Raw genomic sequence first — 22,771 nt, 5'->3', positions numbered from 1 at the left:
CATACACACAATATCCGTTTTAGTTGAGCACTCAATGGTATAGCTGTACCACTGATATTCATAAAAATTGCAGTTAGTACCATTAAACCAAAAGGCTGCTCAAAGAAATAAACATTTGAGTCTGAAACTTCATACAAACAAAACTTAACTTTTTGCATTATAAATAACAGAATTTCTCCAATTAAATCTTTAATTACGAGTGAAGTTTTTCCATATGAACTAGGCTACTCCATTTTGAATTGCAAAGAAATTAACTTGAATCCTTTCCGAAATTGAAAACCTAGGACAGCGCATTCTAATATATGGCCAATAATGAAAAACAAATCTTACACGCTGGCAAACATTCAGTGTTAATTGTATAGGAATTTTCAAGAGGCACTTGCAGAATCTGAGTGCCCATTATAATTTTGTAATTCACCCCTGTAAAGGAGAAATCATTATTGTTGAACACATGATTTCGGAACACCAGGTTTCTTTGATGAGAAATTAAACCAATACAGCACAACGAAAGTTTTAAGGACCCAATGCCTTTTCTTACTAATGCAAATGACAACGCCTACACTATTCACCTGCTTGGGAATAACATCCAAGATATTTAAGATCAGCTAAGTGATTTTCAAATAATAATATATTGGTTCCTGATAAGCCTGAATTTTAAAACATCACGTTGAATGTGGAAAATAATCTACACAATAGCATAGACATCATAAAATAAAGGAATTGATATGTGTTGTGCCAGCCTGCTAGCTTAGTATGTCAGCCAAATGAAAATCAGAGGTAGCATTGGTGCTTTACCTAAAAAAGATAAGATATTTAGGGAAATCAAAGAAAGTAATCAAGCTGAAAGATGTACGCTCACTGGCCCTGGACGGAGTGACTATGAGTTTAGCCTCTGCCTATGCAACTACAGGGATGGCCGTAGTACAGTAGATGCAAGACACTGTCAGAATACAAGAACTTTCCTTCCTTTTTGGAACCTGCTTATAGTTATGCAATGCACTCTTGCAATAACAAGTTTTAAAAAATTGAAATAGGATGCTATCTAAAACATGACCCAAATTCTGGTTGGCCTACAAATATGTAACCATAGCAACAAACCAGAAAAAAATATTAAAAATAAAAACCTTTAATATATATTTAGTGTGTGCAAGAACTGCTGTGATATAAAAAACAAATTTCTAAGTGTCCTGCGGAATAGGTTCTATGTTTCTTAAACATAATGAAAGCTTCTGCAGGGCTTCTTCGCTGCCCATTGTTTAGTTAGTAACTTCTTCATTATAGCTAGACATTAAAATAAGGGGCCCTTCATTAGCCAAACACTAAAAGAGAAGCTTCGAACTCCTGACTCTTAGCCAACATTCATATTAATAACCAGTCTATTTGTGAAAGGTAAATCAAAACCTGAACTTTCCTAATTAAATAATGCACACTGTTCGCTAAGCACTGCAGGGGTGGCTTTAAAAATGTCCAAGCATAACCACTGCATATGGTTTAATGAACAGTCTAATAATGAAAGTGAACATTTTAATTGCAGGTAGCGGACACTGCTAGCTCTGCCGTACTGGTCTGAGCTTTAACATCCTATTTCTGGAAACGAAATGTGTTTAAGACAGCAAAGGCTTTTCATGTGAAACCTTGCATTCAACTACATATTGAAATTATTTTTCTTCTTTAAACAGTATATTTCATTACCTGGCTTACCGTTTTCAATAAATCTCGACTGAATTTATTGCTAAAAAATATAGGATATACATTAGACGCAAGTATGAAAAATAGAAGACACAAAACTGCCAACTTGTTGCATGTGTTCAGATTACAATTTTGGGGTTCAGGTGACATTAAAAAACTCCTCAGACTTCGGACTAGTGGTTTATGATGTCGCCAGAATCACATGATGGCAATATACTAGCATGTTACATAGTTAGCCATTTTCTTTTCTACGTACATAAAGTTTTAAATTGCACTGAAACAGCTTTAAACATGTAACTTAAATAATTCATAGCACACACCAATGACTTATGCATACCAAGAAAAGGAATCGAATACCCTTACCTTGTGCAGGGTCAGGAAGACCAAACTCTAGTGAATATCGAAGAATGAAGTTGTTATTCCAAACATATAATTGGTTATCTCTAGGATTGTAATCCACTGCAGCAATATACTGGTATTGGTTAGGAAAAGGAATGTCTACCGATTCCTCCCTGTTCAACTTGGTGTTGTAAATATAATCAATGGCATTTTTGCCAGTTTCGCTTTCATTATCCTGGTAAACTGATCGGACAACATATAGTACTCCACAAATCATGAAAGCATTCGATGCAGCCCGTTTGTCATATTTGGTTTCCCATGTTGCTTCAAACCGAAGGGTATAAGGATTCAATTGGCTAATAACAATCATTCCATTGTTTTGTTCTGTAGCATAAATAACCCATAAACCATTTTCGTCAACCGCTAAGTCAATATCAGTCTTTCCACCCCATCTGTATGGAGAAGTATCATGATAGTTGGCATAGTTAATAATGGCCTCTCCACTCTTTATCCTAGTCCTCAGATCAAACTTCACAATATTCCTTGTTCTTTCTTTGTTAAAAAATACTGCACCATCGTAAACAACAAATCCAGTGCCATCCACTCGATTGGGAAGTTTGTAGGTTGTTGTTTGACGACTGTTTTGGAAATCTTCTAAGGATGCATATTCCACCAAAGTGTCAGTGCGATACGGAGTCCACGGCATGAAGTAAATTTTGTCCGCAGCTTGAAGAGGGTCCTTACACCAAGCACCTGCCTTCTGTTCAGCTTCATAGATGTATGGAGAGTCCACAATTGCTTTCAGTGTTCCAGGGCAAACAAAAACTAGTAAACATAGAGAGAGAAGACAAGAATAATGTTAATATCAATCAGATGCATTCTAAATAATTCATGACTATTCAGCATTGAATCAATGTTGTAACTAATATTTTCAGTCTCTTGAAGAAATCAAAACTGTTTTTATACCAGGCTTTTTCCCACCCACATACAGTCACTCAAGGACCACATTTTCAATTGTTTGAGATACTCTGGAGAAGATGGTAAACACCGTAATTTCTGATGAATAGGTGTAACCTTCAGCACTCCACCATGCCGCCCTCCTATTTTAAAATATACAAAGGGAGCACATTAGTGACCATGCTACCCCCTCGTCCGTAACTTTACAAATAGAGTAGTAGTGGGGGCTGAAAAGGGATGCAGTATATCAAACCGTATCAGGCAACATTAATATTTTCATGATCATCAGAAATCTCACAGCAATAATCTTTAGCGATGGACCTGGAAAAGTGAAAATGTCTATGTGAGGCTATTATTGTGGCAAAGAAAACCACTGAATACAAATAACAAAAATTGGGGTTAGGCAGTCAATTCACTGAAAAATTAAATTAAAAAAAACTAATTTCATCTACAAAGAGGTTTATATAACATCTGGGTGGATAAAAATCCACCCACATACACTGTGCCTAAAGATGCTATTGTAAAATAATGAAATACCTCAGGGTATTAAACTCTTGTGTGCCACAATATTGAAAATATCTGTATATTTAGTTGGCAAAATAATTTAAACGGCTAGGAAGTTGATGTACTGTTTTATTTTAAAAATAAAAACTGTCAAAAAATATTATGCATGACTTTCAAAAGTAGTCTTGGAATACTTCGCAAGAATAAACCTTTCAAAAGAAATGTGTTTTTAAAGCTTTAAAAAACTTAACTGCAGTATCTACACAACATAAACATTGCAAACGTTGACTGATCGATGAATGAAGTGATGAACTGAAGCAATAAATGAAACACCAACAAACTTGCTAACCACCGCATGCTCTGGAGAGGGTACTAGAAGCCAAGCAAAATGGAAAGGACCAAAATGAGAAAAATATAGCAAAATAAAAATTGATATTCTTTCTACAAGGACGCAAGACAGTGCAATCCACCATTAACTTCAAACAGCCAGAAAACTATTTGCAAATATTGGTCTGGTTTATGGAGGTCATTAGTGAGGATTTGTTTACGTCTGTGTCTGGGGAAAGGGGTACAGACTTTACATCCATAGGGCACATACAAGGAGCCGGGTTATGACTGTGTAATGTAATTACCTTTTTGTTCCACTTCTATTTTCAGCATTGGAAGAGAAAATGAAGAGTGCAAGGAAAAAAGAAACAAGATTAACATGAATGGACTTTATTAATTAACTGCACAGACGCTAATGCAGGGTTTTCTCTCTTTTTTTTTTTTAGAACTCTGCTACACTGGACAGAGACAGGGAGACAACACAACATCCACCACGCTATTTTTGTTTAGAACGGAATAATGCTCAATCGATCTAGTGTTTAATAGTAGCTGTAGAAGTGCAGTGGATAGCAACCTCGCACCTAGTCTTTGGATACATATTTTTTTTCTCGAAAAAGAAGGTCTTTTGAGAAATGCATCGTGGATCAAAAATCTTCTTTAACCCAACTAATCCTGCAACAGCAGTTCCGAAAAGGGTACACAGTTACTTGGCAGTTTCCTATTGCAGAACTGACTTAGCAGCATCATGCAACATTCAAAGTATGAATACATAATGAACAACCTCAATGAAAAACATAAAAGAATTAAATCAGGCAATTTCAGCAACTGCATCTTTAACCGCTTAAAATGCAATGATTTACTAAATAAAAGGTAGACTTGGAAAATGAGCAAAAAAAAGTCAGAATGGTCAAAATAACAAAATATCCAGCAACTTCTTAGAAACTACCACTACTTTCTTTTGCAGACAATGGAATCACGGTCTATACTCATGTACATACAGACCTCTGTAAATGCACTACTCTACACAAAACAATTTAATTCCCACTAAACCCCTCAGTCACGAGTTTATCTTAACCGATGTAGTCCAAACTCCTTCCTCTTCCTATTACTTTCATCCCTTCACCAGCAGAGAGAAAAATAGTACAAGTAGTGATTCTCACTCTAAGACTATTATGATATCTTGCTGCACACCTACCAAAAGTCTGTATCATGATCTATGACAAGCCACCCAAAAAATAGGCAAGATGTCTCACAACACAAAAAATATATAAGAGGCACTAAGATAACCTTTCTACCACCCTGTGTACTGAGACATTACTAAGGGGAGACAATTACAGTGGACCAATGAAAGAAAACCAACAAGAGACTAGTAAAATATTGGTCCAAGATGGAAGACTCAAATGCTTATGAAAAAGAAAGGTCACATCATTTATTATACTTCACCATATAAGTAATGAGAGGAGAGAATGGTGTGTCGAGACAGCCTCCCGACTCAATCATAACAGTAAGGTACCCAAACATATTGAACATAAACATGGTTTGATGTGTACAAGAATACAACTATCAGAGAAAGTACTCGCCTATTGTGTAAAGGGAACCTTACCCATTTTATTAGTGGCAAGCATCATAGTATACTAATATATCTCTAAATAGCCCCTGGGGGTGCATAGTTAATCAGTACTCCCTGTTACCGCCTAACAATCAGTAGTCATTTCCCTAGATGTGAAAAGGTGAGATAAGAGCTTACATGCTGGCTTATTTAGCCAGTATGGTACACAAATGATATTTCCCAGGGCCTATAATTATTAGGCTGCACCAATACTGGGCATGGAGGTAATATTTAGGTGTTTTTGCGGCATGGCACCTTTAAGGAATGTCTGATTAGAGGGGCATAACCCCTCCCTACTCCTTATCAAATATTTATAGGTCTAGTTGACACTTTGACTGTTATGGAAAGGACTAGTATTACTGATAAAGAGTTAACATTGAGCCTGATGAAAGCTTTTGACCTATAGAGGCCAAAAACATAGCTGAAACATGTACACAGGAAGGATGCTCGGGTATAAAACAAAATCAAGCAGCATCCACTCTCTCCTAATTTTACCTATACCAGGGTAATCAAAACAAAGGGACACCAGAGTAACCTCGAGATGTTGAAGCATATAAATTAACACTAGTCCAAACCATTGTCTAAAAGAATGCAAGCATATCAGTTGGTTGAATTAACACTTCAAGAACATTTTGAGCGGTCTCCAAAGGTCTTAGCTAGTGGTCTGGATTTTGCAATATGCAATTGACCACACTTGTGGCAGTGTATTCCAAATTGTGTTGCTGTTAATAATTAACATAATAAAATTGCAAATTTGTTTGAATACTTTCAACAAAAGAATCGGAGAGGCTAGTAAGGTAATCAAACTACTTCAGTCCAGATGACACAGTTTGCAGCACCTGTTAATGTTTAAAGTGCCAAAAAGGCTTTTTATTCTGCTTTTTGCTTGAGCACTAAGAATTTATTGGCCTAAGCGCCAGCAGGGAAACATCTTTGACTTTTGGACATTTAGATCGATGGTTTATTTTCAGATATCATCCATTTGTATGAGAGTTAATGTCACAGTGGAAGCTCTGCATTTCTCAAGCACTCACAACCATCATTGAAACAATTTTTGCGATTATGAAAATCAAGATTGTAAACCTCTCTGAAAATTAAAGTCATAAGCATTATTCGTAGCACCACCAACTCAGTTGTGCAGCTGGCATAGTTTTAATGAATATCATATCTCACAGTAGTGAAATAAAGTACCCAACCCTTTTTGAGTGATGCTGACATTCAGATGCACCACAACCCCATGTTTTCACTAGCCGCTGAATAAGTAACAGTTTACCCACAGTTAATGTTCTGTGGTGACCATTTACCTTAACTACGGTGGTGGAGGATTTTTAAAATAGGTCAAAAACGTATGATCATACTAATAAACGTGTGACCTAGCACACAATGAGGTTTCACAAACACCTCTATCATGGACTCTTGAGGCGCAAATTTTATACCGTAAAACTGAAAATCACAGTAATACTAATAGGATCCAGAGAATCTTTAGTTCCACATTCGGAGACATTTTGTGTGTTGTGACAATCCTTCACTTTTTTTTGGAATAACTTTTGTCCTAACATCAATCATGCATCAGGCAATTGTTTTTCAATAGCCTTCTCTCATTTGTATCTGGACCATTCCTGATCAATCTAACAATACTTGTGTAATAGGACCATAATCTGCCTTATTAAAGAGCTAGATCTTTCAATGTTTTTCTGTCCCACCTCGGTAGTGTTTTGTGCCTTTTTTAAAGATTTTCAGCACACTGATATATTTCTGTAACCTCTATAAAAATGGAAACCAAAGTAATCGTGGTCTATAACTAGTCAGCTTCTTATCAATATCATGTTTTGTACACCGCAATGAACTTTCTAGAAGGGCAGTTTTCCCTACTGAATATCAGCTGAGCCACTAGACCTCAATTTAGGATAATTGATTAGGGTTATGTAGATCGGAAGTAGTTTTAAGACACAGAATTTCCCACAGTAACGTAGACAGATGAAGGCACATGAGTGAGAAGACAGAGGTAAGGTTCCTACCAATACAGAAATCCAAGTCAGCAGAATTTACTTCAGATGACAATGGTTCATGCTGCCTGTGCCATCTTCAAATACAGCAATAGATGGAATGCCGATTAGGCTTCAGAGTACTCCAAATGTCCAAATACAACATCAAAGAACTCTTGCATTTCAACTTGACATTGAAATGATATTGCTGCAGGCAGTAGGCACTATATATAACACACTAGAACTGGGTGGTGATGGGAGAAATGGTGTTAGAACTTCAATTTATCCTATGTATTCTACATCATAACATGTGTGCTCTTCTGCTCTATATGTTAAAGCAGCTGCCCTTTAATGAGATATCAAACATCAAATGAGGCAGAGGTTTCCTTTGCTTAAACACTAGTTCTTGCTCCTTCAGTTTGTATCAGGCAACTTTTATTTCACAACTTCTGGTTCTTCAAGATTTAGGTTCCATTTAATCATCCCTTTGTCGTTACTTTCACTTAAAGTACAAAGTATATATATTTGCTGACCAATGCTTGTAGTTTTAATAGCACATCCGATAGGCTTGAAAAACTTCTACCATTTTTAGACAAATGTTTGGTCCTTTTTCCAAATCTGACAAGATACTTTAATTCTGTCCAGCCTCCAAACACCTTTTAAACATCCAAGAAAACACTAGAATGTACTTTTGTTTCTGCACAACACACTATATGTGTGTATATATATATATATATATATATATATATATATATATATATATATATATATATATATATATATATATATATATATATAATATATTCTATATAATCCAGGTAATTACTTTTTTATTCTGAATCCCTCTGAACATTTCCACTCCACCGACGTGTTTCGGCCTCACAGGCCCATTCTCTCCCTGGGGGATTCAGAACAAACAAGTAATTACCTGGATTTACTGAGAGCGGCACATCTTAGGTTTAAAAAACATTGAGCGTGTGTAGACATACACACACAGCTCCACGTCAATGTAATCTATTCAATCGTATGTGTGTTTAAGTTTGTGTGTGTATATATATATATATATATATATATATATATATATATATATATACATACATACACACATACACACAAACACCATTTTAAAGTAACACTGAGAATGTTTTAATGTATACATTTACTTGGAACACATTCATCTCGGAGCACAATCTTTCCTGGGATGCACACACCTTATGCGCAGAAGGAATCTAGCACCTTGCTAGTGGCAGTTTATGAACTGACAGAAATCCATTTTAAGATAAGACATCGGCATAGAATTGAAAAGAAACTGATAATTCGGAGTCATACTCATTAATAAGTAATGAACTATACTTTGACCTTATAAATTACATTTCGGAGAATTAGCTAAACCGAGAAGAGTACTAATTATCCTTAGTCATCAGACAAAGTTCTTATATCTCAGATACTCTGCCTATCAATCATACTAGGCTGTAGCCATTTATCATACTTTTGAATCAGCTAAGTCAGTCAAAAAAAATCCTGCCACTACAGCTCACTAATACAAGTACTCATGCTCTGTGTGCATGGCATTTTACAGAAATAGAATAGATTCTGAGAGGGGTACGCTATTGTTTAAAAAAAATAAAAAAACGTTTTTTGTCAAACTGCTTGGACAATAGGAAGTAAGGATTTAGGTTGTTGCTTCATATTCCTTCTTTGCTTCATTTCGGGATGCACACAGTCGAAAGCGTATGAATTAAGGGCAACTTATTTTGGCTAGTGAACTTGTGATTGCTCCTAACATAAATTGCGCCGATAAATCACTGGCAAGATCATCACCACCTCGCTGCATATAAATCAGCTATAGACACACTGCGCTCAACTATAAATGTTGCTCACAGGCAAACGGCATTATTGTTGAAATTATTTGTTAAAGATTTAGAAAAATATGAAAATCTACATTATGCACAAGCTCTAAATTGAACATCTACAGTGTGGTTCGGGCTGGTGAGGGCATACTTAAGAACTGTTTTCAGATATGGACACTTTAATACATAGCTCACTTGTGGCAAGTTCATCTTAAGGTCTCTGCTGCTGAAGTGAAAGGTCCCGAATAAGGGTTATTCCACAAGTACTCAAATTAGAATGAAGGCAACAGACTTCAAGTAGTCAATCTCAACATTCCTGCTTGCCTCATATTTGCCAAAACAAATCTACTATCTTCAGCATAAGTTAATTGGTCTGGGATTATCTGATGACCAATCCATCAATGTTTGGAAAATCTGTTCCCTATACCCCGTAATATCCACCCATGCATTCAGTTTATGATACAATCTATGGCCTCTTCACACTTAAAATCTAAGAAACATCTTAGTGCATCAGTCAGACTATCACTTGTTTCAGAGACTAGTAGCAGAAGCAACCGTGGAACAAGTACATCAGAGTTGCCATTGTCGACTTTCCCACATGTAGGACCTGTCCTCTGCATGCATGATGGCCAGACACTTTCTGCAGCTGGTGGGAGGTCAGCAATGGACAGCATACAATATATTTATACTTACTGTATGGGACACATTCATATTGAACTTCAAGATATTTATATGTTCCAGGGCAAGGGTCTGGAAAGACATCTGACCCCGTCACCACAACACACTGGGTCCGGTTATTGCACCTATTAAAGAGAAAATAAATAATTATTCTTTTTTTTTCTATACTGCATATGTATGCATATTTAGATACTGCTTATTTAGTGAATTTTCAAATTGATGTAAAACATTTAGATTGTGCATGCCTGGTTCTAACGTAGTGGAGGGGACAGGAGTCTGGTGTTTTTGCTCTACCAGAATTTAACACCAAATGGGTCAAACATAATGGAGCGTAAGGGATTAAGGTGACTGTGCTCCAGGTACCAAGTTTATAATGTGGTTAAAAATAAAGTTCTACTTTTAAAAAACAGCACTAATTGACGGTGTAGGGCTGAAGCTTTGATGACTTGAGAGGCTGATGTATTGCAGAGCAGTTTCGTGTTATTTGATAAATTGCAAACCAGTGCATCTCTTGCCTGAAATGAAGAATTCTGCGTAAAAAAATGTTTAATGGAAAACGGTACAAATCAAATTTCTTTTATGCAGTCATAAACCCCCAATCCAACTATTAGACTATCTAACCACCAGTATCCACACAAGCCCACACATGCACCCCATACAGTATAATACTCCAAGGTCTGCTCTCTTCTATCCAACATGAAAGCCCTATTCCTGTAAAACCGGAAGCGGATAAGAGCATAAATCTCGGTATTTCAGACTAATGCAGACTATCTGCATAAACATACGCCTCTTTGGAGATTCACATACCACGGAGGTAACCCAAAGCAGGACACAGAAATCGTAGATGTCCAGCCTTACTACTAATCTCCCCTGCATACTCCGGTACATTCTCGTAGCGGACAAATTTAACAAATTCACTTAAGGCAAAACGTGCAACAGCTCATATCTTTCCTTTGATCCACAACTCACTCACCCGCCACCCTAATCCCCCTCCCCTCGACAAAAAAACATAAATGGTGACTTGTCCAGAATAGCAAATTCGATCCAGTAGAAATAGCCTCCAATCCAAAGTCTGGATAGCACAATGTCCTTTAGCGCGTCAGTTTTTCTTCACAGCAAGTTCCACAAAAAGATTGCCCGAAAGTATAAACGAGAGCTTTAAATCCTAACACGCACGTTTACTTTCATACTATTTAAAAGCAGACATAATTTATTATTTACATTCATGAGACTAATTACGCAGTTAGGATTCCACATTTTAAAAAAAAATTACAATGAGAACTAGAATATGAAGCATTAACAGATTGAGTGGCATCTTGTAAGCTTAAGTAAGCAATTGTACAATTGTACAAGGAGATGGAATTCCGCCTGTAATCTATTGGGCGAGGTGCTTAATCAATAGCCTTGTTCTGCTGATTAAGCAATGGCTTCTGTTTTGGCAAGATAACATTCGTTCATGCTCCGCAAACCACTGGGAATCTTCAGCTGATCATTAGATAAGTTCAGTGCCTAATTTGTAAAATAATAAGTGTCAGGGCCCAAGATTATCTCAGAAGCCTGTCAATGGTGCTATTGAAAGTCAGTGTGCCGGATACCATGGCTGTGTAAGCTTGATTTCACCTCATGCCTCTCTATCCCACCACCAGACACTTCTAGCCCTTTATCTCACTCTTACCAGCTTTTTTCATCCCTTAGTTTTCTCTGTGTCAGGTTTTTACAACCTTTCCCTTCCTACTTCTTCCCCACTTGTGTGCTTTCTTTCTCTCAGTTAAAGGATGATAAGGGAACAATAAGTGCTGGTACTCAAAAAAATTAGTACCGGTGGGCCCCAACTGCAACCCAGCCTGGTTCAAATTGAGCCCTGGATAAGCTACAAGAAAGTATTGGCATACCCAGCTTCCTAAATTACTTCTTCTTTGTCCTATTACCCCTGGCAGTGCGCTATCAGCACAGCTCCCCTGGAATTTGCACGAGGGAGGGGACTCCCGGCCACAGAGCACATTTTCAAGGAAAATATTAATTAAACAAGTGGATTATCTCCTTTTACAGGGTATTATTCATAACTGTACAAAGAGATTTAAAATTAAAAATATACAGTTTTGAATAAGTTCTCAAGTAACAATTAAAGGACGTGAAACGAGTAGTGTATCAGTTTAGAAAGTGCTAGAAAACAGCACGTTTACTGGAATTGAATGCAACCACAGAAAATAAATATTAGCCAAGGAGAAGAGCTGTTACAAAAATGTTCCTACTTCCTTAGGTCTGGCCTAGAGACTGATTTAGCTTTTATGCCAGTATCGGGTTTAAAAATACTAATATAGCATAAAAATATATATTATATGCATTGGCTTACAAAAAGCTCTCTACATTTATTGGTCTGTTCAAGGGTCATTCATATTTTTCTTCTGTTAACCACAAACACGGAAGGGGGCAAGGAGTCCGGCACCCTCAGCAAATACCATCCTTTACTGTGAGCACAGGCATTTCGAACTCGCACATGTACATACCTGCCTAAAAGTAGTATAATTCAGTGTTCGAGCTGGAAGACCAAGCTCTATTTTTATTTCACGTTGGTTTATTTTTCCGGTGGGTGATTATTTCCTAATCTTTTTTTCTAAAATAGACTCCACCTTTAGAGAGCCTCAATTTTACTTTTATTAAGTCTACTGCATATGTAAGCATAAACAGACTTCTAAAAATCAAGTTTAGTCAAGCCCAGACTGACCGGCTTGCTTATGTAATTCGATTTACACTTCTGCATCTTGTATAGATATACGGTGTGTGTGTCTCCCTATGCGTTTGAGAAATATGTATGAGTAACACCACAAATGCATAGTTTGCTAGATAATGAAACGTTTCATGCAAAGGTTTTGTGAGAAATTATGCATATAAAGTGTCCAAAATGCATAATGGGTTTGTGGACAACAAGAGATGCAAAAAGTAGAATCTGAACTCTGAATCTGATTGGGTGTAAAGAACTGACCACTGTAGACACTGTTGTGAAACCACGAGGCTCTCAGAGCTAGTTGTGAAAAAGAAAAAAAAAAATAGATCCCCCGATGACATTGGGTTGGCACAGCAGAATATGGTGGACACAATAAGATCGCAACAGACTACGGAACCCCGTACAGATGGATAGAAACCACTTCCCTACCACTCAAAAATATACTTGAGGAATGAAAATTCAGATCCCCAGGTTTCTGCAAGCCTATACAGAATAATACCGAAGAATGTGGTTGCCTTTTAACACTCGGATAATTAGAAATGCTTGTGTGGCTGGGAAAATCTAGTCAGATAGCAAATCCAGGTAAAAATATATGTATTTTGAAGGCCATAGCAATAGACCCAAAATATAGACAGCAGGTATTGGCCAACAGATATGCCTGTGCCCAAGAGATGTTTGGGCAGCCTAATGTGAACACAGAATTTACTGTAGCTACAGATTTTGCTTACTGAGTATGTCTATTGACCAGCAGACTAGGGACTATGGAACTGGGTGCAAGGAGTGGCCAAAATCAAGCCCTGGGTAAGCTATCTTTGATTACACTCATGAGGTTTGAGAGTGTGAGTGATGCACTGTAGGAGGTATTGTGGTTCCACAACTAACAATAAGTGAGTAGTTTCAGTAGGTCGAGTACTGATATAGAACCCTAAAGTATATAACTGAAGTTTCTAGTTTAACACAGTTGGTTAGATGCTAAACTTATTAGTAGTTTTTTGCCTGCACCCTAGCCTTCAATGTGCACGGTCAGTTAAAAATATATAATTTTTAAATGCGGCAATCTTCTGTGGAAGTGAGCTGGAATACAGAAGGCATCTCTTGCATCCTTAAAATATTAACATCCTAAGGTTTTCCTATAGGTCCACATCTCAAATACAAAGGTCACTCATACAGCACTTCTCTTCTTCAGAGATCATGGTAATTGTATTCAGGCGTGGACTAAGCAGTTAGCCGCTTATGGAACCTTCCGTGCAGCGTCAATGAAGAGCTAATTGTTGGCGATATACCTTGCCAGCAAGTCAAACGCTCATGCCTTCTTTCCTCCATGACAAATGAAGAAATGCAACAGCAGAAGAGGTGCCTACAAAAAAAATCCTATCACAAATACTGCACCAGTGTTTAAATTATGAAAGGACGGAATAAGCATATAAGCTCTTATGGAGAACTAACCTATATAATGAGAACGTTCAGGTGGGGTACAAATAAAAGCTTACATCTCTTTTAATAGTCGAGCGGTGTAATAAAGAGGTCTTTCAATGAATCACAGCCTTTAGCCCAGAAGAGAAGACTAGAACATAATGATGGCACAGTCTGCTGGGAGCAAATAAAACACTCCATGTTCATTTTGGTGTTGAAGCAGATGGAACCCGAATAAAAGTAAATGCGGACAGGTCTCTTCATAGACAAACCATGAACCAGTTTTGCATCTTTAGATAAACTGTGAAGAACAGTGGGCATTAATATGGCACTGCGTGGAAGAACTAGGGAGAACATACGGGCAACATTATAACATTTCTTTACTTAGAAGGATTAAAGTTTCAGTTTGAGGCACACAACGGAATGATTTTACATACATTGAGTTGAAGAAACCAGAAAAGACCTTCAACAGGTGGCTTCATATTTATTGTAATGATCCCATTATCAGAATGGGACTTTTAATGCCGGAACTTGGGGCGAAGTCTGTGCAAACGTTAGTAAATAACAGGCCTATTGTGGCCAAGCAGTCATGCTGCTCACAATAAAACGAGCAGGTGACCAAGCGTGAACACACTGTGGTGATAACTAAACCCAATAATAAATAGGATAATAAATAATAAATAGGATAAGCAGAAAACGGACCACCAGGGACAGAAGAAAATTGTTGTGCTAGTTTCCAACACTTACAAAAAAGAACTTCCAGTGATTCTCAAATTGCAAAAGCTATGGCAGCTGCTGAGAGAATCTCATCTCTAAAGGGCTACACATTCATCTACCAAGTAACTAGGTACATGCGATGAAGAACCTAATGAGAGAAGAGCGTGCAGCAGGGCTCTACTGAGAAAGTAGCAAGACCATTATTGATATCACCCGAACCAGCACCTTTGTGAAAACACTGTGCAGAAGGAAGAACCACCTAGATAAAACTTCAAGTACATACAAATAATCATTATGATTCAGTGATAGTGATAGAATGCCTATCACAAGTGCCTGCCAAAGGATAGTTATTGCATGTGACTTTCTCAAAGACGTTTAAAGCAGGAGAAAAATAAAGAAAAAGTGCCACTGGAGAGCAGTCAATTGATCTACAGAGTCAAGATCGGCCCAGATCCCAAAAATGTGAATGGGGTGATGATCCACCACAACTGTGTTCATTTAACAGCCTAGAAATCACCTTCTCTTCACAAGTCAGGGCTGCTATTGTCAGTGAACAAAGTTCCTATTGGCTAACTACTTGTTTAGACGTGCGAGTTCATGACTTGAGCAAAAAGAGGACAAAGTCCTTCCCAGCTATAGTTACAGTGAGGAGTTCTGACAAGCCGGTACGGTTTCGTAACACAGCACAAAGGTTAATTGCTGACTTCGTCACAGGTCTGTGTAGCATGCATCGGGTCATCTGATCAGAGAATTTAATTAAAATGCCCTATGAAAAATTCGGAATCACCAGACTACTTTAAATTAGACATGGAGAAAATCTAGAGGCAGCAATGTGTCATCCCAAACAAGTGAGTCTGGCATAGGACTTGACAAGACAGAAGAGGGCAAGTTGGTAATCTAGGAAGTTACGAGGTCCCCCAAGCAGGAGTGCCTAACGCATGATACATTTGTATTCAGAAGCAGAATTTGAGAAAGATCATGTTTGAGGGACTAAAACAAATGTAGCAAACCCCATCTCCTCCTTCCTACCACTGCGGGATGGATGGGTGGACTATTTTCTACTTCAGTGCCTTGCTTGTTTGTTCCAAGGTGAACAACTTTTAACAAAGAACGACAGCGGGAGGTCCGATATTCCCTAACCTCAAATCAATGGGGACCCATTAGTCTGCTGCACAAAAAGTCTATTATGATGACGGTGGTACAAGTCTTTGGCCCACATTTCTTAATGAGCAAATGATTGCGGAAAATGTCAAACTTTAAAAACAATTATACAATTCGATTTTTTTTTTTTTAATGATGGCCGTCTCTGAACATCGGCTGACTCAGCCATGAAAGAGTTTAGCCAGAGTACTTGTCTTTAAGGGAAGCCGCCTTTGGGGAAATGGTTAAAGGGGCGTTAAGAGAAGCATGTAAGAGCGCGTTATTAATGTTCTTTATGACTCTCTAGCCTCCCGGTAACTGAATTACAAGGCTTCTGCGCTCTATTCAGCTGTAGCTTGAACAACTTCACTTTGCAACACAATTCCCAAAGCAGTTCATGAGGTTCCCTACAATTTAATTACGGGGGATCTCGTGAGCTCTATAAACCGCAAAATGTGTGGAACTCTCTCAATCTATTTCATTTAATTACCGAATCCATGTTAAAACATTTACTCTATTAGATTTAAAACACCAAAGAAATGAGGTGTGCCATCTGTCTTGCTATTCTCAACCTACATTAGAATTATAGATGCATTTTATCTGGAGAAAATAAGGAGGGGATTTCCAGAAATATGTGAATTGGTTTCGATTTACATTCTTTAAATGAAGTTACACTCCCAGTTTTGAGACAGGCACAATATTTTATATTCTGGCTCTGAAGTGGGTAGTTCGGGTTTTATCTAATCTCCACACCTTTGATGACAGGGTGGTGGTGCGGCAATCTGTTTACTTACTAGATATCTGTTCAGAGATCAAATTAAAACGGGGTTCTCTACTCAATAAATTGGCTACTGGGCAGAGTCTACAGAAAATAAGCTGCCTAGGTGGGCAGTGAGAGGAGAGGTGCCAATGACTGGATGGGCATTTCAATGTAACAGCCAACGTACATATGACTAAGAATGGCAGGCATACTAGCTTGTGATGACAATGCTTTGTTTGTCTTAGATAATTAAAACAGTTATGAAATAAATGATCTTGTGATATATTTAAGCACAAAATGAGTCATTGCATTCATTTCTTTAATACAAGGGCACTTCATGTTAATAAAAATAGTGCAACAAATTAAAGCACTGCATACAAGGCTCTCACGTTCTGTTGCTCTCGGTCATTCAGAGTATAACATTCCAGCTAATGGCGCGTAGTTAAGCTAAATGATATACTGGAGTAATTTTACGTAACAAGAAATTCGAAAAATGATGCAAACTACGCCAGTTTAACTTATATTTTGCACTGGCCTATTTCATATTCAAGACCGTTTAAGTGCTCTAGATGAGTAAATCCTCTTAAAAAACATTACAACCCCAAGGGTGTGACCGGGACTTTTTACAAAACATATTCCTCACCCATACAACATGCACTGCAGAGAAGGGAAACCTTACACTAATTGAGGACTATACCAGACTACATGCAGATTGCTGTCATATTACATATAGTCTAGGCAACTGGTAAGCGCAATGAGCAAGGGGATTCCTAAGCACTGTGGCAGAGCCATCTGCCCCATCAATCACAGGTTAAAGAGGAAAACCTCAAAACGTTTGTAAAGTCATTACTGAATTACCGATAGCGCTGCAGTACCGATAGCAGGCTATACAATTCAATAATAGCAAGTAACAATTACAATATTGACCAATTTGACTGGATTTATAGCGATTTTAAACAATTCTAAAGAAAGGGTTAACAAGTGGTCTTGGTTTATATGGGAACTTTTCCCTATGGACTTGCAGACTATGTATGTGGGGAAAGTAAAGGGGAAATAAACGGGACTAACCACAATACAGTCCACTGGACTTCATGGGACAGTCATAAGTAGCCACTGTGCACTCAACTTCAGGAAGCATTCAGTACGTTGCATTTGACGTGTGCTGTCTAAATGAGTCATCCTTGGGACATTCTGTCTCTTGTTATTTCCTTAGTAAGACAATGGTATGGAAAATACACTTCTTAGACAATAGGGTTGCACCACCTATTACACAGATACATGTTGGGAACCACTACTTGTACTGTATCTGCACAAGGAAGTACAGCTCCGTTTGAACTTCACACAAACAGAATACAGAGGGGAAATCCTCCCCGCCCAGATATGAAGTATTATAAATTGTACATCATGGAGTATTTGGTTCAAAAATAGGATTAACCATGCTATCCAACGCAGTGCATTCAACGTTTTAAAACACTATGTGGAAGTAGGAACTTGCTGCAGGACTCAAAGCCCTACAATACAACCCATTACATTTTTCATGATTCCATTATCAAATAAAGAAATAAGTAAGATTTTCAGATACATAGGCTATATTGTAAGAAACAAACATTTTTTCCAGCTTTCGTTTTCATTGTCGCAGAGCATTTCATTTTTTCCTCTTTTGCTTCAAATCTCAATATTAATGTTTTATAAGGATTGTCCCTGAACTTTCACACCACTGAAACAATTAGTTGACCTAATGTGGATTTGCTGATTGACTCTGTATCTTGAGCAGTTTTTGTGTATCGAGTGCATGCTAGTTATAATTACTTGACACTATGTCTAATTGTGAGGTCTTGCTCACTCAAATTGTTCAGTATGGGGTCCGTGGAAAGATCATGGCCAGTATAGCAAGAGCCATATCTTGGCTTCCCCACGGGCGGTGTTCAGAACTGGATAGGTGGTGGGTCTTGGGTATAGCTTTGCAATCTGCCCGCAGCAGTGTTTAAGCTTCAAGTGCTCAATGCCCGGGGTCAAAAATTCTAGTGTAGGGTTCAATTTCAAAGAACAACTGCCTATGTGCACTGTACAATTCTCCACCAGAAGCTGAAACTGGAGCTTGAAAATAGCATAAGGACAACACAACAGTTCTTTTTCAACTGGAGCTAGGTGGGATAAACGTTACTGGCATTCTACAGAGAAATATTGGATACTTCCTGCTCACATTCGTCTCATAGCTGCAGTAGTACACAAACCTTAAGATCCTACAACCTGTATAAAAAAAATGTGAGCTTGTAGACCAATTGGAATAGTTATTTGCCCATAATTTAATCTCAGAATTGTGTAAACATTTATTACCAATAATTCCAGAGCATGCTGTGGAATTGATACAAAAAAATGGATGGAAATGGAGTAACATGCCTCGTATATGTGTAATGGTATAGAGTACTGATCGAACCAGTTCAACGCCAATCGTGGGGTTGACAAGAATTTGATAATGTCTTAATGCCCTGGTAAACACACAAATATGAAATGCAAATACTAGAAATAACGGTGGAGCACTTGAGTCAGTTTAAAGTCAACTAGAATTTCAGTGGCATAGTTCGTCTGTATGCACAATCCACAGAAAAACAACACTGTTTGATTAAGAAAGTTAATAATTATTTATTTTGAGAGAAATGCAAGCAAGAACAGTTACCGGTGTGGTTGCATCTTACTCCTGCCTTCAATGGAAGAAAGAAGCAGCATATTAAATAGCAAGCAATTTTCAAACTCATACATTCCTCCATTTCGAAGCCTCAGCTGTCTAATTAAAAAGAGAAGAAGGGTGGCAATTGGAATCGGTTCCTTGATGAATGAGCTTAACTTATCCAGTTTGCATTTCCAGTGACCATCACATTTTTATCCAGGGACACTGAATGGGAAATCACTATAGGGCGCCCTACTTAGTTTAAATTAGCAAGAAGCATGTAACAAACCCATTTAAGTATGCAGAATAATAAGCAGTGACCTTGCTGAACTTTAGAGCCAATCTGATACTTTCTTCTGCATAATTATCCTCAAAGTTGAGCCATTTTGCAGCTGGTCATTTCTCTTTGCACAGAACCTTCTTTCCAGCTTTTAAATATTTAATTAGTCATGTTATGATATGAAAATTGTTGCAAATACTATTTTTTCGACTCCTGGAACTTTTCTCCTAATTATTGAGATATGTTATAGCAGTCACACCAAGTCTTTTTCCATTGCAATTATGTATTCTTAAGGATGCGCGGATGGAATTATTTTTCACCCCATGCTCCTTGCTGTTCAAAAAAAATGCCTGTAGGGTAGTTAATTGCCTTCAGTGTAGATTAGGACATGCAATAATGTGAAGCAACTTAGTCACAATAAAGTGTTTTATTGGATAGAAAAAAAAGAAGAAATTGCTTTCTAGTAACCCTCTTTTGGGAATACACTTTTTTCGTTACGATTTTCATCAATGACCTATGTACAAGAATCCCTCAGATTTACTGTTGATTCTTAGGGTAACGATGATTAGGACTGCAGCTCAAAGCTCCACAGACAAGTTAAGAGGCAGCCAAACCCGCTGGGGCTGAGCTTATGAGTGAACACACGTTTCAAGTTCAATGCTTTTTTCTTTTCAAAATAACTTCCATTTAACATGTCAAACGCTTTGTCATCCATGTCCACTTCAGATACCATGCCATTTTTCCTCTTCGTAATGATATTAATGATCCTTTCAAATCATAAATCATCAATTAGCAATCCCTCTAAATTGAAGAAAATGGAACCTAAGAAATCTTCTCCCAAAGAGATGAAACTAAAGTTAACTTGATAAAGGGGAATAATTGATTAAAGTAGGGTAAATTAATAAAGGGCGAAGACTGAAACACCAAGGGACATTATCACGGGTCTATAGGAGACTTCAGTGTACAAGCCTAGATGGATCTCTGGGGCTGCACAGAATTTTGCACCTCAATCCATTTTCCAGTTAAGCCTGAGTGAGCCATGAACACAAGTATAAGAATCTCTCCTTAAAGGGGCCATCACATGCCACATTTTTTAGAACATACTATGGGAAAGTAATGGTTTAAACATTTTTTTTAAAAAAAAACATACAACTTAAAAACTACTTTAAAATCTCCTAGGACCAATCCTAAACGTGCCTTTTAACATGATTCTTCGGATTGATTTTCCTTTTTTTCGATAGATCCAACATGCTCTACTAAAGACAATAAATATCCAGCTATTAGGTGTGTGCATTGTTGCCAAGACACGTTTTTGCTCTATGATGCTCAGCTCATGGAGCATCCGATACAAAACCTGCAAGAGGCAGATATGAATTGAAATTAAGTAACTGAAACAGAAGGAGAATGGAGTTGAGGTAGTGAAGTATTGGAGATTAACTCTGAGCAAACATAGCAGAAATATACCACTGTTAACAAAAGTCTGGTATCTACTCTGAATACTAGACGTGGCTGGAGTTCATATTGGACCCTGGGTTTGGGACTTGAGGTACTGCATTCATCCAAAAAGTTTGGAGGGTGACAAATTTTAAATACTTAAGGAGTGAAACACACCCTACAATTGTTAGACCATTAAAACAATGGCAGAGTGACTAACATACTATTGTAGATTCATACTAAAAATACTGCTGGGCTATTCTGAAAGTCTCAGACAGAGAAAAAAAACTTAGATAAGTATATACGTATACAAAAAATAGTTCCAGTCGTTGAAGTTCTCAAAGGTATTTCTAGAAGGTAAAAAAAATAAACTTATTGGTTCAAATAATCATTAGATCATTTTAACAGCCTCCTACCTACTAAGACTTTCACCAGTTCTTTTTATGGCAAGGTTACGGTTGTTCTCAAATTACAGACTCCTTGGAGGTAGGAATATATATATATATCTATATATATATACATATATATCTATCTATCTATCCATCCATCTATCTATATACACACACTCACAGACACACACACACACAGATTGAAAATCAAGTAATGAGAAATAACAGTGTAAGAATGAGGAGACAGTCTGCCACTCAGACTGACCCGCCAGTACTGCATCTGTTTCAGTTTTATAGAAAGAAAGCTCAAAGAGAAGCTATTTCAAGACTTAATTTCGTGCCCAAAGTTAATGAAGCCACCTTTATAAGGAGAACAGTAGGACTGCAGGGCATATCGAAGACCTAAAACTGATATGGCGTTAGAGAGATTAAAGGGGGAGATGAATTCAAAGAAATGAAGTTTAAAACATTGGTTCTTAAGAAGAATGAGGTTAATCAAGTTAGAACGTTAACTCTTCATCCAAGATGGACAAATCAAATTCCTTTTTCTCTTGTTACACAGGTTTTTGACATCAAGACAGGTTTTCTTGCCCAAAAATTTCCCAGGTTGGAAGAACGAAATCTTTTGGCTTGTTTCCACAAGCTAACTGTTTTTTGTGATAAGATCGCAGTTTACATTTTCGTCAAGTAAAGCCAACAAAAAGATTTGGAACCCAATCTCAGGCCACCATGAAGAACCAGCAGATTGTAAGTGAGTGCATCGCCATTGCATTTTTTATTTATTTTTTATTTTTTAAGAAAACGTGCCTATTCTATTCAATGCACCAGTAGAAGCCACTCAAGTAATGAACATTATAACCACAGGCACGCTTGAAAAAGGGCCTCTGGATATATAATTCTAATCTGTTTACAGAAGGAATAACAGGAAGCGGGCCATGCACTAAAGAACCTTCCATCTGGATTATTATTATTTTTTTTTAACAAGAATGAAAACTTAATGCAGTAAATCTCAACTCCATGAAGAGTGAAAAAAGCCTCTTTCTGAAAGCTTTCCGTTGACCATCGTTTGTGCTTTAAAGCTATACTCTCCAAGCAAATTCTATGAACGCCAGAAATGGCTTAATATAAACCATCAGTTGTGCATCATCCATGAAAGCATATAATACGCACTGTTTCGTTAGCTTCATTAGAACTCTGGTTACTCTGCAGGAAAAGGAGGAAAACCATTTACAATTTGTAAAATGAATTCAGCTTGAGCAAACATTACATTACAAGCCATTCGAAGTATTAAGTTACGCAAATGTCGC

The 22,771-nt window shown here is 37.5% G+C and overlaps 1 protein-coding gene across 25 annotated transcripts in view; it reads right to left on the bottom strand.

Annotated features, from left to right (window-relative positions):
* Positions 1 to 22,771, bottom strand: part of ADGRL2 (adhesion G protein-coupled receptor L2) — a 223,147-nt gene that overhangs the window by 93,563 nt on the left and 106,813 nt on the right. For 15 of the 25 annotated variants that reach the window (XR_015308306.1, XM_086954265.1, XM_086954267.1 and 12 more), the window contains exons 4-5: positions 9,954 to 10,063; positions 2,053 to 2,862 (exon numbers count right to left, since the gene is read on the bottom strand). Coding sequence is in view for 24 of the 25 variants with exons in the window: in XM_086954265.1 (XP_086810391.1) it covers positions 2,053 to 2,862; positions 9,954 to 10,063 (920 nt within the window). In the remaining variant the exon portion in view is untranslated. The remainder of the gene's footprint in view (positions 1 to 2,052; positions 2,863 to 9,953; positions 10,064 to 22,771) is intronic. The other 10 variants (XM_086954279.1, XM_086954244.1, XM_086954237.1 and 7 more) reach the window with 1 other exon arrangement.

Source organism: Lissotriton vulgaris, chromosome 1_1 (genome assembly GCF_964263255.1).
Source record: "Lissotriton vulgaris chromosome 1_1, aLisVul1.2, whole genome shotgun sequence".
In the NCBI taxonomy this organism is placed as follows: Eukaryota; Metazoa; Chordata; class Amphibia; order Caudata; family Salamandridae; genus Lissotriton; species Lissotriton vulgaris.
This window is presented reverse-complemented; position numbering and strand designations above follow the sequence as displayed.